Below are 21,786 nucleotides of genomic sequence, written 5' to 3'. Positions count from 1 at the left end.
TATTTTTTACATTATGCACTATGAAAAACTACAACAAAAAAAGAATGATTTCGTATCATACGGATAAGTTTTACCGCGGACTTTTATTTTGAAGGCAAAATCCGGAAACCGGAAGTCTTAATGTGTGGATAGGATCCAGCTAGTGTCGCTGCCGTTACGCTAATCAAAGTGATTGATGACACTACTACAGCATACATAGCACATATAATAACATTATTTCCAGTCTTCTGTGGCCTGACAGTGAAAAGAACTCCACACCTGTCAACATACTACATCGCATCCACCAGAAAGAACACTGTATTGAAATCCACTGCATCTGGTAATTTAATAGGAATGCTGTCTCCATGTGGGCGAGTTGTGAGATTACTGACCATTTCTGAAACATAATTTCACGAAAACTGTTATTACAAAAGTTATATTTACTTTATGTTATTTATAACTTTGTGACATTATTTAATTCATTGTAAAAACATCACACTAAAGTTTTCTATTTTTTTTATTCACAAAATTGTAGAGCAAAGTTGAACAACCTCCCATAATTGGTCGCGCTTTTATTTAGCAACTTTAGATATTTTATTACTTACTTTTTTTAGTCATTATTCTTATCTTTCGTTCAGGTGCTAAGCATTTGATTTGACAAGTGGGACTGACTAGTTGCGTCACTCATCTGGAGGAGGTTGATCCGGACCTTGCGCGTGGCGGTGGAAGTGTAATGTCAGTTTTCGTCGGCTTGTCAAATATTGAAGTGAGGGTGTGTTCGCCATTTACCTGGAGTAACATTAATTTCTTATTGAAAGTACTTTACTAAACAAGAGGACATAGATACAGCGGTAAATTATTATTTATTGTGTTAACGCTGGCTACTAGTCTGGAGAAAGCAGAGTCCGGATTAAAGGTATGCTTGTGAAGGGGGAGTCTACTGCTTTTGTCGTTCGGGAAAACCTTTCCTATTTCCTGTATGATGATGATGTTTGGCCTTCAACTAAAACAGGTACTAGATATCCAGAGACAGACAGTAGCTAACGGACCAGTAATTTCAAAGTTCTTTCGAAATAAGATAATTTAGCTAGCTAGTTTGCCATAAGTGGAGGGTCAGTCTGCTTGCAAACTCACCATAACAAAGCCAGTGTCAACTGCTGGCTAACGTTGCAACAAGTGTTGTTACAAACATTGTAACCTTTAGTATCGTTTTCTGTTGTTGGAGATGTTTTGTAGCTTTCCACCTGGCTTAGCTTGTTTAACAAGTGAGTTGGCTAGACATGATGATTTGCATACGCAACATTTTCCAGATAACAATATGGGAAATATTGGTTACTAGTGGCTGAGACTGATAGCAACTAGCCTACTACAGTAAAACCCGCCATTGTCAATGGCATTGACCACAGATAATTCTGGTATTATTATAGCATAGCCATAGGCCTATCATTTGTAGTTAGTTGCACCTCGCTCCAAATCAATGTCCTTGACTGAATGGTAGGTCATTTTAGGCCTACATTTTAAACAAATTGCAATTTAGGTTGGCTGCATGATTGAGCAGAATTGTAGGACTAGTATCAGCATAAGGTGATCAGAACTGAGGAGTTAGCCTAGTTCAGGTACCCAAACAAACAGACTAACTTGATAAGACCTAGCTAGCTCTCAAAAACCCTTCTCAGTATGTAGGGTTTTCAGCCATTACATTACCCCACATTTGACTCCGTGTAAACTACAATTCCGACGTTGTATTTTAACGTTTAGAAACGTCAGTAATCATCGCTTACGAAATGGTTTTCGAAACATATGCAGGTATGCCCGTTATCGTTCATGTCAGCGAGAAATAATGTTTCAAAGAAAATATATAGTTACTGTAGCAGTTTTGCACAGATCCATACTGTGTGTGCCTCCAGTTGACGAACTACACTTCCTCCCCAGTTAGCTTACACACAGGTGTTCAGAGCACGATAAATAGCTAATTAGCATAGGTGGTCGCCTATGTCTTCTGTCTGTCTTCCATAAACAAGCGCTGTAACATGGAGATATGCCCGTGAGGGAACACTAACCCTATAAAGGTGTGTAGTAATTTCACTTTTTTAAATGATTTTTTATTATTTTTTGCTGATATGAAAGATAAGTTCCTTATGTTTCCAAAACCGCATCGCAAGCGAGGCATTTTAATGTTCTTAAGCCAATGAGTCTGTCTAACGTTGCCGTGTTTTGGCCTTCTAACCCCTTTTAAATATTGTGTGTTTGAATTATAGACTTCTGGGTTGTACCATTGGATTAGTCTTCTGCGTCCCGTTAGTCTGTGTGATTAACTGGGGCTGAGCTAGAGCGTTGTTTGTGAGACAAGGGCGGATCCCGAAGGAGCCCTGGGCCGGGTAAAAAAAGACGTCTGTAGAGTCCGACTGGTTTGAGCTACAAACTATTAAATATAATAATAATAAATAAAGCTACAAACTATTAAAGCTATCTATGAAAAGCTGGGACTCTCACGAACACGCACATGTAACATGTTTTGCTTTATGGCGCTCACAAGCTACACAGGATGTTAGAAGGTAAGGGGTTCTTCTACATAGAAGATCATAGGAAATCCCAGGACCTGGTCTATAATACTGTAATAAGCTCACATAGTTTATGTCACAAACTTCAAACTTCACACAGTTGTCACTGACTAGTTGGATATTCATTTCCCAGTGAGCAAACCATTTCTGTATTTAAAGAATTCATATAAATTCATTTTTATCTGGTTTTTGCTTTCGCGGACCTTATTTTTTATTTACATTTGTCAATAAAACTCATGAATGCAACTGTTTATGTCAACTTGTTTTGTCTTGTACTTGTAGCCCTGGTTGTCCTGAGAAGAAAATGTTTTGGAAACATAAGGAACTAATCTTTCATATCGGGGAGAAATAATAATAAAACATTTAAAAAAGTGAAATTACTACACACCTTTTATAGGGTTATGGTTGGTGTTCCCACACTGCAATATCTCCATGTTACAGCGCTTGTTTACGGGAGACAGACGGAAGACATAGGCAGCCACCTGTGCTAATTAGCTATCCAGCGTGCTCCAAATGCCTGTGTGTAAGCGTAACTGGGGAGGAAGTGTAGTTCGTCAACTGGAGGCGCACACAGCGTATGGATATGTGCAAAACTGCTACAGTAAGTGTATCATTTTTCATTTGAAAGATTATTTCTCGCTGATATGAAAAATAAGGGGCATGTCAGCATATGTTTCGAAAACCGTTTCGCAAGCGATGATTGTTGACGTTTCTAAACGTGAAAACATTGCGTCGGAATTGTAGTTCACACGCAGCCAACCGTGGGCGACGCTAACCGCTGAAAATCCTATGTATAATAAGGGTTTTCGAGAGCTAGATAATACCCTCATGTAGACTTTTGTAGACTGTAGGTTGCTGTGTTTGAAACAGTTCGAGCTAAGTGTCATGCTCAGCTTTTAGGAAAATAAATTGGGGCATAAACATGTAGGAAATTCCTCCTTATCCTTTTCCGCGGGCCTGTATTGAAGAAGGAATCCTTGTGTTTGTGTTGTCAGCCTTTGTTGAGTGTGGTGTGTGATGAGCATCACTTGATGACACAACCAGACATACCTGAGAAGAGGGGGACACAACTAGATTCAGCCTTGATTACATTAACCATGTTTCCATCCACAGTTTTTATGCTAGTAAAGTCATACCGTTTAAAAAGCTGTGATGGAAACGGGAAGTTTCGGAACAATAAAAAAAATGCTGACAGATAATTTGTTCGTTCGACGTGGTGGGATCTTTTTGTGTCTGTACACTTAATTATGCGCGACATGGTGGTGGGAACACCTTTTTGCGCATATATTGATATAATAATCACCATATTGAGGTAAACCTGGAGTCACGTGATGATATGGTGTGTGGTCCTCCCACTACGACTCGGGAAACCATGCAGTTTATTAGGCTACAGATTAAATAAATTATGATGAACTTCACAGGGTGGTGAAAGTGCACGGAATGAGCTTGATGCTCCTTTCCAATAACTGTCAAGGGTCTTATTCTGGTGACATCATGATCGATGCTAGACTGCCGTTTGACAAATAAAAAAATGATCTTATCCTTAACAATCCAATCATGTAGCCTACCCGCAGAGCTTACCCGCACTGTATCTGCAAGTTGTTGGCTGTAGTGCAAGTGCTAAAACCAGAGTAGGCACATTTGCTATTTAACGCAACCATTTGTGAAAATGCGATGGAAACACAATGAACATTAGATTTTTATTGGTTGCATGAAAACGTAAGTGAAAAGTAAATGTGTGGACTACATCATCATGCACTGATTTTTACCCACAACAAGTCAGTTTGGTGGAAACACCACTGGTAGGAAAATGCTCATATTTTCTTTATGCAGATTTTAGAATATTCGCATAAATTTGTCGCCAATTGGATGGAAACCTAGTTAGTAAGACACAATCACATTTTGTTTTATTCATGGGAATACTTGGGATAAGATTTCCTAAATAAAACTACTTTTTGTATCTTAATTCCTGATGATTTTAGTTTTTTTTTTTATACCAAAAACAAAAATCCCCCTCTTTCTAAAACATTTTTATTTTTAACTTTGGGGGCGGGGGGTGGTTTTGGCCCACGGTCCGCCTGTTTCCGACCCCTGCCTTAGGATAATGTCAACTGTCAAGGCAGATTATCAGATGTGTGTTGTTAATAGATCTGAAAAGATTTGATTGCGTTGTTAGTTGTCCAAATGTTGTACCAGAATTGCTGTGAATGTGGTGACAACAAGAATATACTGCTTTACATGTTGTCTAATATCACGTCTTCTCACCCCTCCCAGGATGCTAAGAAGGCTCTGAGTTGGGGCTCCAAGATGAGTGTGACGTCATGGTTCCTGGTCAGCAGCTCAGGCACAAGACACCGGTTGCCACCGGAGATGATCTTTGTGGGCCGGGAGGAGTGCGAGCTCATGCTGCAGGTGTGTACGACGTCAAGATTCCCTAAAAACACGGCACTTCGATACAGCTACTACCGGAAGTGACTTTTTCGTAGCAGGTTAGGAGAACTTATGCAGCAGGTTAGGATAATTAACATAGCAATTTAGGAGAATTAGCTTAAGGTTAGGAAAAGGGTTAGGATTAGCGAAAATTATCTCCTAACCTGCTATGAAAAGTCACTTCCAGTCGTAGCTGTATGGAGGTGGTGCGTTTTTAGGGATTACCGTATGACATCCGTAGCACCTTCTGTTTAGACACCAAACACCATCAGCCTGTCATGTGACACTTAGCCAATCAACTGTCCATCCACCTTCTTGTGAAAGGACGTAGCCTATATTAGGGTCCTGACTCAAGGAAAGTAAGTTAGGTTAATGTACGAGAGATCTGTGGGAGATGACCTGTGTGTACATGAGAGGTGTTTATTTGTGTTTGTGTGTTACAAGGGTGTTTTAAGAGCAGTGCCTGCTGGGAGAATTGCCTCTGGCAAATGTCAAAGCAAAATGCAACTGACACATTCCACCGTGCTATTTTTCTCCATGTTTTCTAGTTCTAGTTTTCTGTTTGGTATCATTTGGGAGTTTCTCTCTGTGTACTTCTCGCTCTTGCCTTCTCTCTGTATTTAAGCCACTGGAAAAAAAGAATTCTGTCTTGAAAATAGTTTATAAACTTTCCTCAGACTGTGGTCTGCTCAAAATGACCAGCCCACCACATCTGCTTGTAGAATTGAAAAGTTGCTCTTGTCCACATTCAGGCATCACTGGCTCCAGCAAAACCTCAGCCTCTCCTATTGGAAATTATGCTTACTTATAATCCCTCTTTTTAAGTGTGCATGCTTTCTGGTCTGGCATGTGCTATAGCCCAAGCATATTTCAGTCTTGTCCCTTTTTGGCATTGTACAATCTTTTGTTTTTGTATTTGCAGCACAATGTAAAATGACAATACCCACATAAACCGAAGTTTGGTGACTGTCTGTAACGTGAGCATTCCATTTGGCTTTTTGACAGATGTGGAACTGGAGCCATTTCAAGTGAAAGTTGTTTAGGGCCTTGATGTTGTCTCTCCTTAACAGTTACAGTCTGTGTGAACAGTATGTGCCTCCACAAGCCCAACAAGTAGGCCATGAAGTCCCTATATAAATAGAGCAACTGTATTGGTCACTGTGCACATCTGCACGGCTGTGGGGTGCCAGAGGTCGCATTAGTCTCAGATAAGATAGATTGACATTCCTCTTGGAAAGTGGGGTAATGTTGTAACTGAGTGGTGTTTTATTGATTATTTGAGACCAGACTTTTTGATGTCAAGGGCAATTCCACGGTAACGGAACTTTCACTTAAAATGTATGCTAAACAAAAAAAAATGATTTCAAGTTTAACAAGTCATACAACTCTATGCACAAGGACCACTTTTAACAATTTACACTGAAAATTGTACAAAAAAAAACATTTACTGGAAGAACTGTGCAGATGCAAAGTTTGGTAAAATAATTTTGATAAAATCTCCATCTGTTTTTTGTGTCCACACGTTTCCCAAAAACTCTGCAGAAAGAATGGGGTGTCAGCTATGACATAACATATTGACTTTGAAAAAATCTATTTTGGTTATTGAACTACAGTAAGTTGTGGATTTACACCCAGTAACGGAATTTCATCATGGGTCCCTGATCTGTAATACACAGAAGTGCATAATTATGGATATGAATGCCATTCTCTTCATGGTGATGTATCCTAAATAGGTACACAGGTAGAAATATGTAATATCCTCCTTTGCATATTTGGATATTATTCTACACACTGGCTATTATTTTAATGAGCTCTGCCCCCAAACAAAACCAAATTTGGTTGGTCCAGACCGGACCAAATCTGAACCAATCCAGGGCTTGACATTCACTATTTTTTTTGCCACTTGTAGGACAGATTTTTTTATATATATTTTTTAAGCTCAAGTGACTTGGTCTGTAACACAATTGTATGATGTAAGGATGACACTTTACAAATAAAATGCATGACAATTTTTTTTACCAAAGACAAAAATGTAGGCTACACTCTTCCTATTGGCTTCTTTGCATATTCAAGCCTGTCTCAAAATACAATACTCCCCTTTTAAGGCTCTCCTGGAGGATGGTTGGCCACCCTTGGTAGTCTATAAAATATACTTTTTTAAAAATGTTTTTATAAAATAATTCCCTCCAGGGCTCGAAATTATGGGCATCCCATCACCCAAAAAATATACGGTTAAAAACAGACTCTGGGACAGTTCTTGGACAACCAATCCAAAATTCATACAACCACTGCACATAAACATTTTTTTAAAGCAATGAGGCTGTTTAGCTTAAAATGTTGATAATGTTTTATTTCTTCATATTATAAGCTCAACAATGCGTACATGGCTATAGGTTATGAGCGAATGTTCCAAAATGCAATTAGCGGGAAAACACAATTCTCATGTGACAGATATGAAAATATGTGGAGTGTTGCATATTTAATCTTTGGTCTCTTTCTCCCCCAAATGAACTTCTTTATGACAGAGTCAAGTTTAGAACAATAACCTATAGGAGGCGGCAGTGGTAACATGGAATTCATAAAATTGATACAAGGGTGGACATTCATTTGAATAATTGAGGTTCTAGCATTCAAAGAAGTGGCCATAGCGGTTAATCTTTTTATGTATTTTTTGATCTTTTGAAAGGTTTCTAAGTAGTTATTCCTGCAAGTAGTGTGAATAGCGGGGGATATGGTAATGTATAAGTAGGTGATTTGCTTCTTCACACGGATCATGGGTGGTAGTTGCACGCTTCCCATAGCTGAGTTAAGAGGTAGTGGAGCTGATTTGGACCAGTTTATCTTGTAACCAGACCATGGGCTGAATGCTGTGAAAATAGACATTATTGGCTGGAGGGATTTCTGAGCGTTTGCGACGTAGAGCATTATGTCATCTGCATACAGAGAAATTGCATGTTCAGTTTGTTTGATTTTGATATGCGAGGAAGACGAATTTTGACTTATGCTTTGTGCCAGAGGTTCAAGAGAGAGAGCAAATAGCATAGGGGAGGCGGGACAACCTTGTTTACATCCTCGTTGAATGGTAAATGGATTAGAATGGGTAGTGCCAGTAGATATAATAAAAGAAGGATTCACATACATGGTCCCCTGTAGCTCAGTTGGTAGACCCTTTAATAAACCCTGTTTGGTCAGGATGGATGAGCTTGTTAATAACTTTCTCTAGGCGCATGGCTGGAACTTTGGCATACTGTGCATTCGGAAAGTATTCAGACCCCTTCCCCTTTTCCACATTTTGTTACGTTACAGCCTTATTCTAAAATGAATTAAATAAAAACTGCTCCTCATCAATATACACTCAATACCCCATAATGACAAAGCGAAAGGTTTTCAGAAATTTTTGAAAATGTATTAAAAATAAAAAACAGAAATACCTTATTTGCATAAGTATTCAGAACCTATGAGACTTGAAATTGAGCTCAGGTGCATCCTGTTTCCATTGATCATCCTTGAGATGTTTTTACAACTTGATTGGAGCCCATCTGTGGTAAATTCAATTGATTGGACATGATTTGGAAAGGCACACACCTGCCTATATAAGGTCCCACAGTTGACAATGCATGTCAGAGCAAAAACCAAGCCATGAGGTCGAAGGAATTGTCCGTAGAGCTCAGAGACAGGATTGTGTCGAGGCACAGATCTGGGGAAGGGTACCAAAAAAATTCTGCAGTATTGAAGGTCCCCAAGAACACAGTGGCCTCCATCATTCTTAAATGGAAGAAGTTTGGAACCACCAAGACTCTTCCTAGAGCTGGCCGCCCAGCCAAACTGAGCAATTGGGGGAGAAGGGCCTTGGTCAGGGAGGTGACCAAGAACCCGATGGTCACTCTGACAGAGCTCCAGAGTTCCTCTGTGGAGATGGGAGAACCTTCCAGAAGGACAACCATCTCTGCAGCACTCCACCAATCAGGCCTTTATGGTAGAGTGTGCAGACGGAAGCCACTCCTCAGTAAAAGGCAAATGACAGCCCGCTTGGAGTTTGCCAAAAGGCACCTAAAGGACTCTCAGACCATGAGAAACAAGATTCTCTGGTCTGATGAAACCAAGATTGAACTCTTTGGCCTGAATGCCAAGCGTCACATCTGGAGGAAACCTGGCTCTATCCCTACGGTGAAGCATGGTGGTGGCAGCATCATGCTGTGGGGATGTTTTTCAGTGGCAGGGACTGGGAGACTAGTCAGGATCGAGGGAACGATGAATGGAGCAAAGTACAGAGAGATCCTTGATGAAAACCTGCTCAGGACCTCAGACTGGGGCAAAGGTTCACCTTCCAACAGGAGAACGACCCTAAGCACACAGCCAAGACAACGCAGGACTGGCTTCAGGACAAGTCTCTGAATGTCCTTGAGTGGCCCAGCCAGAGCCCGGACTTGAACCCGATCTAACATCTCTGGAGAGACCTGAAAATAGCTGCGCAGCAACGCTCCCCAACCTGACAGAGCTTGAGAGGATCTGCAGAGAAGAATGGGAGAAACCCCCCAAATACAGGTGTGCCAAGCTTGTAGCTTCATACCCAAGAAGACTCAAGGCTGTAATCGCTGCCAAAGGTGCTTCAACAAAGTACTGAGTAAAGGGTCTGAATACCTATGTAAATTTGCTAAAATGTCTAAAAACCTGTATTTGCTTTGTCATTATGGGGTATTGTGTGTAGATTGATGAGGGGAAAAAAAACAATTTAATCCATTTTAGAATAAGGCTGTAACATAACAAAATGTGGAAAAAGTCAAGTGGTCTGAATACTTTCCGAATGCACTGTACATCTTCATTTCTGTTCCGATTAAACTGATTGGCTGTAAATTAGCACAATTTGTGAGTTATTTTCCTTTCTTAGGGATTAGGGATATAGTAGCTGTGTTGATGTCTCTGTGGAATTGTTCTTTTTCAATAGCAATGTTAAGCGATTCAATAATAATTGGTCATAGCTCATCCCAAAAGTTGTGAATGAGTTCAGGAGATATTCCATCAATACCAGACGTTTTATCTTTCTTCATATTTAAAAGAGCAGCTTTCAGTTCAGATAAAGTGACTGGTTCCTCTAATAAAACTGTTTATTTCTGAAAAAGTTTGGGCAACGTAAGGTTCTCCAGGAAGTATCAAAGCTATGTGAATAACTGAATAATATGCTCTAAAAGTTGCTCAGAAATCAGTCCCTTAGTAGGGGATCTAAATAGCTGTATTGATGATCTTGTTTCAGCATGTTTAAGATGCAGCGCCAGTAAGTGGCTAGGCCTACTCCCTTGAAAATAGTGTTTTTGTCACACCCTCTGCATAATGAATTCTGCTCTGTCAAAACAGGTCATTAAGTTCCAGTCTACTTATTTATAGCTACATTTCTCTCTCTGTTGAATAGTTGTCTTCCAGCATTTTCCAATGACTTCTGAAGTCTTCATTTCTGTAAATTAGAGGGAAAATGTGTAGTGTATACCATAGTTGAGTCCTCCACTGAGTGATAATTTATTTCTAAAAATGATTTTAAATTGGATCTAAACTGAAAGATGAAGTCAGTTGTGTAGTAAAGTATTATTAAACCATCTCAGTGCACATTTTTTCATTGGGAAGATTTGAAATGTACAAAAGAATGGGATTATGGTCAGAATGTTTTTTATAAATTCCATGTTACCTTTAATATCAGTAGATATTCTCGAGAAAAGTCTAAAATCTAGCAGAAAAGCATGTATAGTCCTTAGTTGTGGGATTATGAAATCTCCAACAGTCATTAAGATTAAGATCTTTAAGAAATTGTTTAAGTGCATTGGAAGCATTCACTTGTGATGAGCTATGAGAAGGTCCAGATCTACGCTACCAGTCAAAAGTTTGGACCCACCTACTCATTCAAGGGTTTTTCTTCATTTTTACTATTTTTTACATTGTAGAATAATAGTGAAGGGTGGCTATTTTGAAGAATCTCAAATATAAAATATATTTTGATTTGTTTAACACTTTTTTGGTTACTACATTATACTATATGTGTTGTTTCATAGTTTTGATGTCTTCACTATTATTCTACAATGTAAAAAAATGTAAAACTAAAGAAAAACCCTTGAATGAGTAGGTGTGTCCAAACTTTTGACTGGTACTGTATCTAGCTTAGAATCAATAATGGCATTCATGCCAGTTCCAATAATAAGCGTATAATCTGATCAATTGAGCAGGCTTCTGGTTACAGAAGGGAGAAAATCTTTGTCATATGAGTTATAAGCATCAATAGATACAAATGCTATTTTACTTCCATACAGAGTGGAACATATGTAAGTAAATCTGCCATGTTTATCATTTCCACTTTTTTCAATTGTAAGGGGTAGATTGCATTTATGTAGAATAAGCACCCCTTTAGATTTAGATATGAAGCAGGAGGCAGCTGCCAGTTTGTAGTCTTTAAAAAAAAAAAAAAAAAGGTATATGGACATCACCCTCTAAAAGATGTGTGTTGTGATGTATTTCTGGTAGATGTTTTCTAAGACCCCCTTTCCATCTGTTTGACCAGAAATATCAAAGCCTTTGCTTTTTCCTAATTTATAGGATCGAAAATGGTTGGAAAATGTATATATGCCTCCATCTAAAAAATTTATACAATAATCTTAGCTTTCATTTAACACCCAATTTTGATATGCTCCAATGAACTTCATGTTGATGCTCATGGATCCTTTTACATGGACATTACCCAATACTGTAGAGCTTTCAAAGTGTTGATGGTAATACCAAACAAACCAGGATAATCGTACTAGGCATTGCTTCAATTTATAATTGCCCACTGCTGATTTGAGAAAGGAAAATAGCTACTCCATAAAACTAGAGCCTCTAAAATCTCCAAATTAGTGGTTAACCAGTGGAGGCTCCTCAGAGGAGGAAGGGGAGGACCATCCTACTCAGTGAACTTCATAAAAATTGTGCAACATTAATAAAGTTATCCTTTTTAGATAAAACTACTAAATATATTCACGTCACCAAATAACTGATTTAAAATACACTGTTTTGCAATGAAGGTCTACCTGAAGGACATGTACCTGAATTTGTCCAATAGAAACACTAGTTTTGGTTCCAAAACGTAAAGTTTTGCAACTGTTTGGACTAACGATTACACCCTAGATGAGCTAGATGCAGGCAAGCGTGTGCAAGGTGGTATTGAATGTGTCACTGTCTGTCACCTTGATTACTCCAATTTGTCTCTCGACATGTGCACCTACGTTAAACTTTCATTTGTAGGCTAGGTTGTAGCAACCTCATGATGAGTATAGGGACAATTTGAGAGTCATGTAGTAGCCTAAGCCTATGTTACATTGAGCTGGGTGAATGGAATATGAATGACAGTCATCCAATATCCTGTAATAGAAATAAGGCCATGCTCATAAAAAAAAAAAGATTGTCCTCCCTAATCTTAAATGGCACCGACTGCCACTGTGGTTAACATGCAGTAGGTGACAACAATATGAATGAACGATAGTAACAGTAATAACTAAACAAATGAGTTAGGTGGGTGAAAGGTCTGTCTTTGATGTGGTGAAGAGGAGGCCTGGAGTGGATAATGAGTGGAAGAGAGAGAGAGAGTGGCTCAGCCTGCCGTAATTACTGCTTTTGTTCTGCCCGTTAATTAATGAGCAGAACTACAGTAGAGCTGTCTTTCTAATCCTCCTGCCCTGCCGGCTGGTGGCTTGTTGAGGACAGGGATGATTGGTTGAGTTGTGTAAAGTGCTCTCCTTGCCTGTTCAGTGTCAGACTTGGGTCGTCTTCATCCAGCGGGTACCAGAATGACCCGGCTTGTATTGGTTAGGAGTAATAGTGATTCTTTGCAGGAATGTAAGCAAACTCAAAGGCCTATCTGTTTGACTATGAGCACAGTTATCTACTGTACATGCATGTAGCCTTCATTGCAGATATTTTGTTTCACTGCTTAAACTCATGACAGTATCCAATCTCTGAGGTTTCTTAGCCATTGCCCATCAGTATGAGATGCTCAGGTATGTTCTCTGTCTTGTTTTACAGTCGCGCAGTGTGGACAAGCAACATGCTGTCGTCAACTACGACCCAGCCACAGACGAGCACATGGTGAAGGACCTGGGCAGCCTGAACGGGGTGAGTCTCATCTTGTCCCCTGCATACATGTTGAATAAAGGATCCAGCTAGCCACTTCATGGAGGGTCCAGAGGACCACTACCAGTCCCCCAGGCTTTAGCACAAAAGAGCCCTCTCTCAGTGCCAGAGACAGTTGCTAGAGCAGCAATGAGCACAGCATTTTCTGCTGGCCTGGGCCTTTTCTATGGTCTCCTTCTTTCTCTCTCTCTACCCCTCTCTCTGTCTTTTTCGCTCTATTTCTGCCTCACTCTCTCTCTTTCTCTCTCTCCCTCCCCCTGACGCCTCCCGCTTTACTATTGCCACTTCATTGCACTGTTCCAGCAAAGCACAGGACTGAGGAGAGGGAAAGACTGTCCATTGTTTCACTGTAGTGTTTCTCTTGGCACCAGCAGTTGGAGCAGCCAACTCTAAACAGAGCAGAATAGAATGTCAGAAGCATGTTACTGAAATGTGTCATGGCAGTTTGTTTTCCTATTACTTTGACAATTATCTTTATTTAGTCTACTTATGGTGGTGAGCCCTTTTTTAAGCACTGTTAGGCTATAGCCTTCCACTAAGCGATACTTGATACAGTATCTATACCTCTGGATTGTGGGTTTAATTTAGATTATGCAGAGTGTAATGTAATTAAGTCGTGTAGCTTTTGCTGGTGTGTGAGTGCTCTCAGAGTTAGCCTGCTCTCTACCCACCTGTCCCCTGACTGCCTTCCTGAGCCTACTCAGGGCAGATGGCCATTGCATAACTGCATAATCTCATTAATCCCTTAATTTACAGGTAGTATATCTTACATTTCACTAGGAGACAGGCAACTGCTAAGCAGCACCTAGCTAGGAAAACTCCAGAGGATGTGTGTGCAATGGAATGACCTGTTGCCAGTGTGACAACTAACTCTTTTATCATCAGTATCTGTTTTTATTCCAATGGCAGTGAACTAATCATGATTGTTGATTTTTCTGAAGCTTTTAATGTAAACGCACCAAAACAAACAGTTTTATCTATTTTCTCCCTAGACTTTTGTGAATGATCTGAGAATCCCAGACCAGACTTACATCACCCTGAAGCCCTCTGATGTCATCCGCTTTGGATATGATATCCTTTTGATTATCTGATAATGATTGTAATTCTTTTTAGTGTTTTATTGATTATTCAATCTTCATTGTTTGGGGATTTTCTTGATTGGATCAGAAGAATGCATACTTTTGAACCTCTGAGTGCTCTCTTATGCTTGTTTCTTACAAACAATTGGATTCCATAAAGCTTTGGTCTATACTTGCTGGTAGAAAGGAATTTCAAATATTCATTTTCTTTTCCCTCAGTGGTTTGTGCACCAAACTCTCCCAGCATGTTAATTCCCTGTGGTTTGAGTCAGGGTTTTTAGATTATGCTCAACTCTGGACTGAAAAGCTCTTGGACCCTTGAACCTCTGAGCTGAAAAACATGAATAGTGAAATTGAGTTTAGATAACTGGGACAAAAGATGCTTAAAGGTAGACGTTTTTAGTATGCGTTGCCATGCCACATGCCACATGTCTCAGAGTTCTCAGAAAGTTAGAGCTTCAAGGACTGCATAGGCTAATAATTATCTAAAATGGCAAGTGTCAGTGACATGTATTATTCTAACCCAATGGCTCCAGATTGAAAATGCCTTCCTTAACTCTTCTTCCACATTCTCATATGTACGTCCTGGAGAGGAGTCAACACAAGGTGCCAGAGGAGGCTCTCAAAGTAAGTGAGAACTTCCACACATATACAGTGGGGAAAAAAAGTATTTAGTCAGCCACCAATTGTGCAAGTTCTCCCACTTAAAAAGATGAGAGAGGCCTGTAATTTTCATCATAGGTACACGTCAACTATGACAGACAAATTGAGAGAAAAAAATCCAGAAAATCACATTGTAGGATTTTTAATGGATTTATTTGCAAATTATGGTGGAAAATAAGTATTTGGTCACCTACAAACAAGCAAGATTTCTGGCTATCACAGATCTGTAACTTCTTCTTTAAGAGGCTCCTCTCTCCTCCACTCGTTACCTGTATTAATGGCACCTGTTTGAACTTGTTATCAGTATAAAAGACACCTGTCCACAACCTCAAACAGTCACACTCCAAACTCCACTATGGCCAAGACCAAAGAGCTGTCAAAGGACACCAGAAACAAAATTGTAGACCTGCACCAGGCTGGGAAGACTGAATCTGCAATAGGTAAGCAGCTTGGTTTGAAGAAATCAACTGTGGGAGCAATTATTAGGAAATGGAAGACATACAAGACCACTGATAATCTCCCTCGATCTGGGGCTCCACGCAAGATCTCACCCCGTGGGGTCAAAATGATCACAAGAACGGTGAGCAAAAATCCCAGAACCACACGGGGGGACCTAGTGAATGACCTGCAGAGAGCTGGGACCAAAGTAACAAAGCCTACCATCAGTAACACACTACTCCGCCAGGGACTCAAATCCTGCAGTGCCAGACGTGTCCCCCTGCCAGTACATGTCCAGGCCCGTCTGAAGTTTGCTAGAGTGCATTTGGATGATCCAGAAGAGGATTGGGAGAATGTCATATGGTCAGATGAAACCAAAATAGAACTTTTTGGTAAAAACTCAACTCGTCGTGTTTGGAGGACAAAGAATGCTGAGTTGCATCCAAAGAACACCATACCTACTGTGAAGCATGGGGGTGGAAACATCATGCTTTGGGGCTGTTTTTCTGCAAAGGGACCAGGACGACTGATCCGTGTAAAGGAAAGAATGAATGGGGCCATGTATCGTGAGATTTTGAGTGAAAACCTCCTTCCATCAGCAAGGGCATTGAAGATGAAACGTGGCTGGGTCTTTCAGCATGACAAAGATCCCAAACACACCGCCCGGGCAACGAAGGAGTGGCTTCGTAAGAAGCATTTCAAGGTCCTGGAGTGGCCTAGCCAGTCTCCAGATCTCAACCCCATAGAAAATCTTTGGAGGGAGTTGAAAGTCCGTGTTGCCCAGCGACAGCCCCAAAACATCACTGCTCTAGAGGAGATCTGCATGGAGGAATGGGCCAAAATACCAGCAACAGTTTGTGAAAACCTTGTGAAGACTTACAGAAAACGTTTGACCTGTGTCATTGCCAACAAAGGGTATATAACAAAGTATTGAGAAACTTTTGTTATTGACCAAATACTTATTTTCCACCATAATTTGCAAATAAATTCATTAAAAATCCTACAATGTGATCTTCTGGATTTTTTTTCCTCATTTTGTCTGTCATAGTTGACGTGTACCTATGATGAAAATGACAGGCCTCTCATCTTTTTAAGTGAGAGAACTTGCACAATTGGTGGCTGACTAAATACTTTTTCCCCCCACTGTACATGTCATCTATGAATGTAAGTGATAGTCTGGTAGGGGCTTTTTCATATCCTGCTTTCCTTTTGCGTGTATTAGCATGAGAAGTACACCAGCCAGCTGCAGATGAGTATGAAGGCCCTGGAGGCCAGAAAGAGGGAGAAGGAGAGGCAGCATGCTGAGGAGAGAACCAGAGACTCACCCCGCTCCAAACAGGAGAAAGCTGAGCATAAAGCTGCCCTCGCAGCAGGTAAAACTCTGTTTAACTCACAACTTCAGCCCTGTCCCAGTCCTCTTGTTGTCCTTTTACATTTACATTTACGTCATTTAGCAGACGCTCTTATCCAGAGCGACTTACAAATTGGTGCATTCACCCTATAGCCAGTGGGATAACCACTTTACCATTTTTTTTTTGGGGGGGGGGGGGGGGGTAGAAGGATTACTTTATCCTATCCCAGGTATTCCTTAAAGAGGTGGGGTTTCAAATGTCTCCGGAAGGTGGTGAGTGACTCCGCTGTCCTGGCGTCGTGAGGGAGCTTGTTCCACCATTGGGGTGCCAGAGCAGCGAACAGTTTTGACTGGGCTGAGCGGGAACTATGCTTCCGCAGAGGAAGGGGAGCCAGCAGGCCAGAGGTGGATGAACGCAATGCCCTCGTTTGGGTGTAGGGACTGATCAGAGCCTGAAGGTACGGAGGTGCCGTTCCCCTCACAGCTCCATAGGCAAGCACCATGGTCTTGTAACAGATGCGAGCTTCAACTGGAAGCCAGTGGAGTGTGCGGAGGAGCGGGGTGACGTGAGAGAACTTGGGAAGGTTGAACACCAGACGGGCTGCGGCATTCTGGATGAGTTGAAGGGGTTTAATGGCACAGGCAGGGAGCCCAGCCAACAGCGAGTTGCAGTAATCCAGACGGGAGATGACAAGTGCCTGGATTAGGACCTGTGCCGCTTCCTGTGTAAGGCAGGGTCGTGCTCTCCGAATGTTGTAGAGTATGAACCTACAGGATCGGGTCACCGCCTTGATGTTAGCGGAGAACGACAGGGTGTTGTCCAGGGTCACGCCAAGGCTCTTCGCACTCTGGGAGGAGGACACAACGGAGTTGTCAACCGTGATGGCGAGATCATGGAACGGGCAGTCCTTCCCCGGGAGGAAGAGCAGCTCCGTCTTGCCGAGGTTCAGCTTGAGGTGGTGATCCGTCATCCATACTGATATGTCTGCCAGACATGCAGAGATGCGATTCGCCACCTGGTTATCAGAAGGGGGAAAGGAGAAGATTAGTTGTGTATCGTCAGCGTAGCAATGATAGGAGAGGCCATGTGAGGATATGACAGAGCCAAGTGAGGATATCACAGAGCCAAGTGACTTGGTGTATAGCGAGAATAGGAGAGGGCCTAGAACTGAGCCCTGGGGGACACCAGTGGTGAGAGCACGTGGTGCGGAGACAGCTTCTCGCCACGCCACTTGGTAGGAGCGACCGGTCAGGTAGGACGCAATCCAAGAGTGAGCCGCGCCGGAGATGCCCAGCTCGGAGAGGGTGGAGAGGAGGATCTGATGGTTCACAGTATCAAAGGCAGCAGACAGGTCTAGAAGGACAAGAGCAGAGGAGAGAGAGTTAGCTTTAGCAGTGCGGAGAGCCTCCGTGACACAGAGAAGAGCAGTCTCAGTTGAATGACCAGTCCTGAAACCTGACTGGTTTGGATCAAGAAGGTCATTCTGAGAGAGATAGCAAGAGAGTTGGCTAAAGACGGCACGCTCAATAGTTTTGGAAAGAAAAGAAAGAAGGGATACTGGTCTGTAGTTGTTGACATCAGAGGGATCGAGTGTTGGTTTTTTGAGAAGGGGTGCAACTCTCGCTCTCTTGAAGACGGAAGGGACATAGCCAGCGGTCAAGGATGAGTTGATCAGCGAGGTGAGGTAGGGGAGAAGGTCACCGGAGATGGTCTGGAGAAGAGAGGAGGGGATAGGGTCAAGCGGGCAGGTTGTTGGGCGGCCTGCAGTCACAAGTCGCAAGATTTTATCTGGAGATAGAGGGGAGAAAGAAGTCAAAGCATAGGGTAGGGCAGTGTGAGCAGGACCAGCAGTGTCATTTGACTTAACAAACGAGGATCGGATGTCGTCAACCTTCTTTTCAAAGTGGTTGACGAAGTCATCCACAGAGAGGGAGGAGGGGGAGGGGGGGGGGGGGAGAATGTGGCAAAGAGCTTCCTAGGGTTAGAGGCAGATGCTTGGAATTTAGAGTGGTAGAAAGTGGCCTTAGCAGCAGAAACAGATGAAGAAAATGTAGAGAGGAGGGAGTGAAAAGATTCCAGGTGGTGAGTGAGTCTAGTTTTCTTCCATTTCCGCTCAGCTGCCCGGAGCTCTGTTCTGTGAGCTCGCAATTAGTCGTCAAGCCACGGAGCTGGAGGGGAGGACCAAGCCGGCCGGGAGGATAGGGGACATAGAGAGTCAAAGGATGCAGAAAGGGAGGAGAGGAGGGTTGAGGAGGCAGAATCAGGAGATTGGAGGGAGAAGGATTGAGCAGAGGGAAGAGATGATAGGATGGAAGAGGAGAGAGTAGCGGGAGAGAGAGAGCGAAGGTTGCGGCGGCGCATTACCATCTGTGTAGGGGCAGAGTGAGTAGTGTTGGAGGAGAGCGAGAGAGAAAAGGATACAAAGTAGTGGTCGGAGACATGGAGGGGAGTTGCAGTGAGATTAGTAGAAGAACAGCATCTAGTAAAGATGAGGTCAAGCGTATTACCTGCCTTGTGAGTCGGGGGGGACGGTGAGAGGGTGAGGTCAAAAGAGGAGAGGAGTGGAAAGAAGGAGGCAGAGAGAAATGAGTCAAATGTAGACGTAGGGAGGTTGAAATCCCCCAAAACTGTGAGGGGTGAGCCATCCTCAGGAAAGGAACTTATCAAGGCGTCAAGCTCATTGATGAACTCTCCAAGGGAACCTGGAGGGCGATAGATGACAAGGATATTAAGCTTAAATGGGCTAGTGACTGTGACAGCATGGAATTCAAATGAGGAGATAGACAGATGGGTTAGGGGAAAAATTGAGAATGTCCACTTGGGAGAGATGAGGATTCCTGTGCCACCACCCCGCTGACCAGATGCTCTCGGGGTATGCGAGAACACATGGTCAGACGAGGAGAGAGCAGTAGGAGTAGCAGTGTTTTCAGTGGTAATCCATGTTTCCATTAGCGCCAAGAAGTCGAGGGACTGGAGGGTAGCATAGGCTGGGATGAAGTCTGCCTTGTTGGCAGCAGAACGGCAGTTCCAGAGGCTGCCTGAGACCTGGAACTCCAGGTGTGTGGTGCGTGCAGGGACCACCAGGTTAGAGAGGCAGCAGCCACGCGGTGTGAGGCGTTTGTGTAGCCTGTGCGGAGAGGAGAGAACAGGGATAGGCAGAGGCATAGTTGACAGGCTGCAGCAAATGGCTACAATAATGCAGAGGAGATCGGAATGAAATGAACTAAACATCTGGGAAAGGAGAGAGCGGGGCCTCCCTCACCACAACTCCCAAATATAACTCTCCCAACTTCCACTTTAGAAATTCGAATTGTTGTAAACTACAGCGGTTCAATGTTTCTAGGAATAGACTCTAACTTACTTTATTCAGATAGCTAACTTACAGTATTCTTCCATGAAAACCGCCCAGGGCACCGTATCATATGGCGCCATAGCTAACTAGCATGCTAGCATCCAATAACACACGGTTTAGCACCAATACTTGGTTACAACAAACTACCAATAGTGTGTTAACACACTAAACAGATAATTCGTGTCCGTGTCTAGTTCCTTTCATAACGCAGCAATAATTAAACGTTGGCTAGCTAGCACAAAGTCAGTCATGCTAGCTACACAAGTGGACTACACATCTCGAATGTTCAGAAAGGGAAGCTTTATGTTGCAAAATTCTCATTGACTAAAATTATATTGTATTTAGCTGCTACAGTACTGCTAGCTGGTAGTGTTGGCTAGCTAGCGATGGCTGTGGTGTTGACTTTGTTTGAAAAACGGCGTCACTGCGAACGAGTGTAGCTGTCTAAAATGATATTGTATTTAGTTGCTACAGTTCTGCTAGCTGGTAGTTGGCTAGCTAGCAATGGCTGCTGTGTTGACTTTGTTTGAAAAACGGTGTCGCTGCGAACGAATGTAGCTGGCAAAAATTATATTGTATTTAGTTGCTACAGTACTGGTAGCGTTGGCTAGCTAGCAATGGCTGCGGTGATGACTTTGTTTGAAAAACGGCGTCGCTGCGAACGAATGTAGCTGGCTAAAAGGATATTGTGTTTAGTTGCTATAGTACTGCTAGCTGGTAGTGTTGGCTAGCTAGCAATGGCTGCGGTGTTGACTTTGTTTGAAAAACGGCGTCGCTGCGAACGAATGTAGCTGGCTAGCTAACCTCGATAGTTTCTCTATACTACACCTTTATCTTTGATACAAATACAACTATGTAGCTAGCTAACATTACACTAATGTACACCTATGCATTTTCTCTGCAAGGTCTCTGCAAATGTAGAAGAATGGTGCCGGAGGAGATGGCTGCCATTTTACGGGCTCCTAACCAATTGTGCTATTTTGTGTTGTTTGTAACTTATTTTGTACATAATGTTTCTGCCACCGTCTCTTATGACCAAAAAGAGCTTCTAGATATCAGAACAGCGATTACTCACCTCGAACTGGACAAATATGTTTTATTTGACGAGTCGGACGCGAAGGACTTACTCCAGATACCCGACCAGGCCCAAATCCCCATCATTCGCATGAAGAGAAGACGCCGATACAGGGGTCGGCGAGTGGCTAACCCGCCTCTACCATCCGTCCTATTGGCCAACGTGCAATCATTGGAGAATAAACTGGATGAGCTACGTTCAAGACTATCCTACCAACGGGACATTAAAAACTGTAATATCTTATGTTTCACTGAGTCGTGGCTGAACGACGACGTGGATAATAAACAGTTGGCTGGTTTTTCCGTGCATCGGCAAGACAGAACAGATGCCTCCGGTAAGACAAGGGGTGGTGGTATGTGTCTATTTGTCAATAACAGCTGGTGCACGAAATCAAATATTAAGGAAGTCTCTAGGTTTTGCTCGCCTGAGTTAGAGTATCTCATGATAAGCTGTAGACCACACTATTTACCAAGAGAGTTTATCTATATTTTTAGTCTATTTACCACCACAAACCGATGCTGGCACTAAGACCACACTCAACGAGCTGTATAAAGCCATAAGCAAACAAGAAAATGCTCATCCAGAGGCGGCGCTCCAAGTGGCCGGGGACTTTAATGCAGGGAAACTTAAATCCGTTTTACCTCATTTCTACCAGCATGTTATAATAATAAATAATTGGTCATTTAGCAGACGCTCTTATCCAGAGCGACTT

At 42.3% G+C, this 21,786-nt stretch overlaps 1 protein-coding gene across 1 annotated transcript in view; it reads left to right on the top strand.

Annotated features, from left to right (window-relative positions):
• The first annotated feature begins 713 nt into the window (after window positions 1–713).
• Window positions 714–21,786, top strand: part of LOC311102618 (centrosomal protein of 170 kDa protein B-like) — a 52,428-nt gene continuing 31,355 nt past the window's right edge. Inside the window, exons 1-6 of the mRNA XM_084143984.1 lie at window positions 714–895; window positions 4,815–4,952; window positions 13,008–13,097; window positions 14,108–14,186; window positions 14,763–14,821; window positions 16,518–16,668. Of these exons, the coding sequence (XP_084000110.1) occupies window positions 4,848–4,952; window positions 13,008–13,097; window positions 14,108–14,186; window positions 14,763–14,821; window positions 16,518–16,668 (484 nt within the window). The 5' untranslated portion in view covers window positions 714–895; window positions 4,815–4,847. The remainder of the gene's footprint in view (window positions 896–4,814; window positions 4,953–13,007; window positions 13,098–14,107; window positions 14,187–14,762; window positions 14,822–16,517; window positions 16,669–21,786) is intronic.

The sequence above is a fragment of the Coregonus lavaretus genome (assembly GCF_964263955.1).
Source record: "Coregonus lavaretus genome assembly, chromosome: 27".
Taxonomy (NCBI): domain Eukaryota; kingdom Metazoa; phylum Chordata; class Actinopteri; order Salmoniformes; family Salmonidae; genus Coregonus; species Coregonus lavaretus.
The sequence above is the reverse complement of the archived record's forward strand: the minus strand, read 5'-3'. Positions and strand labels throughout refer to the sequence as shown.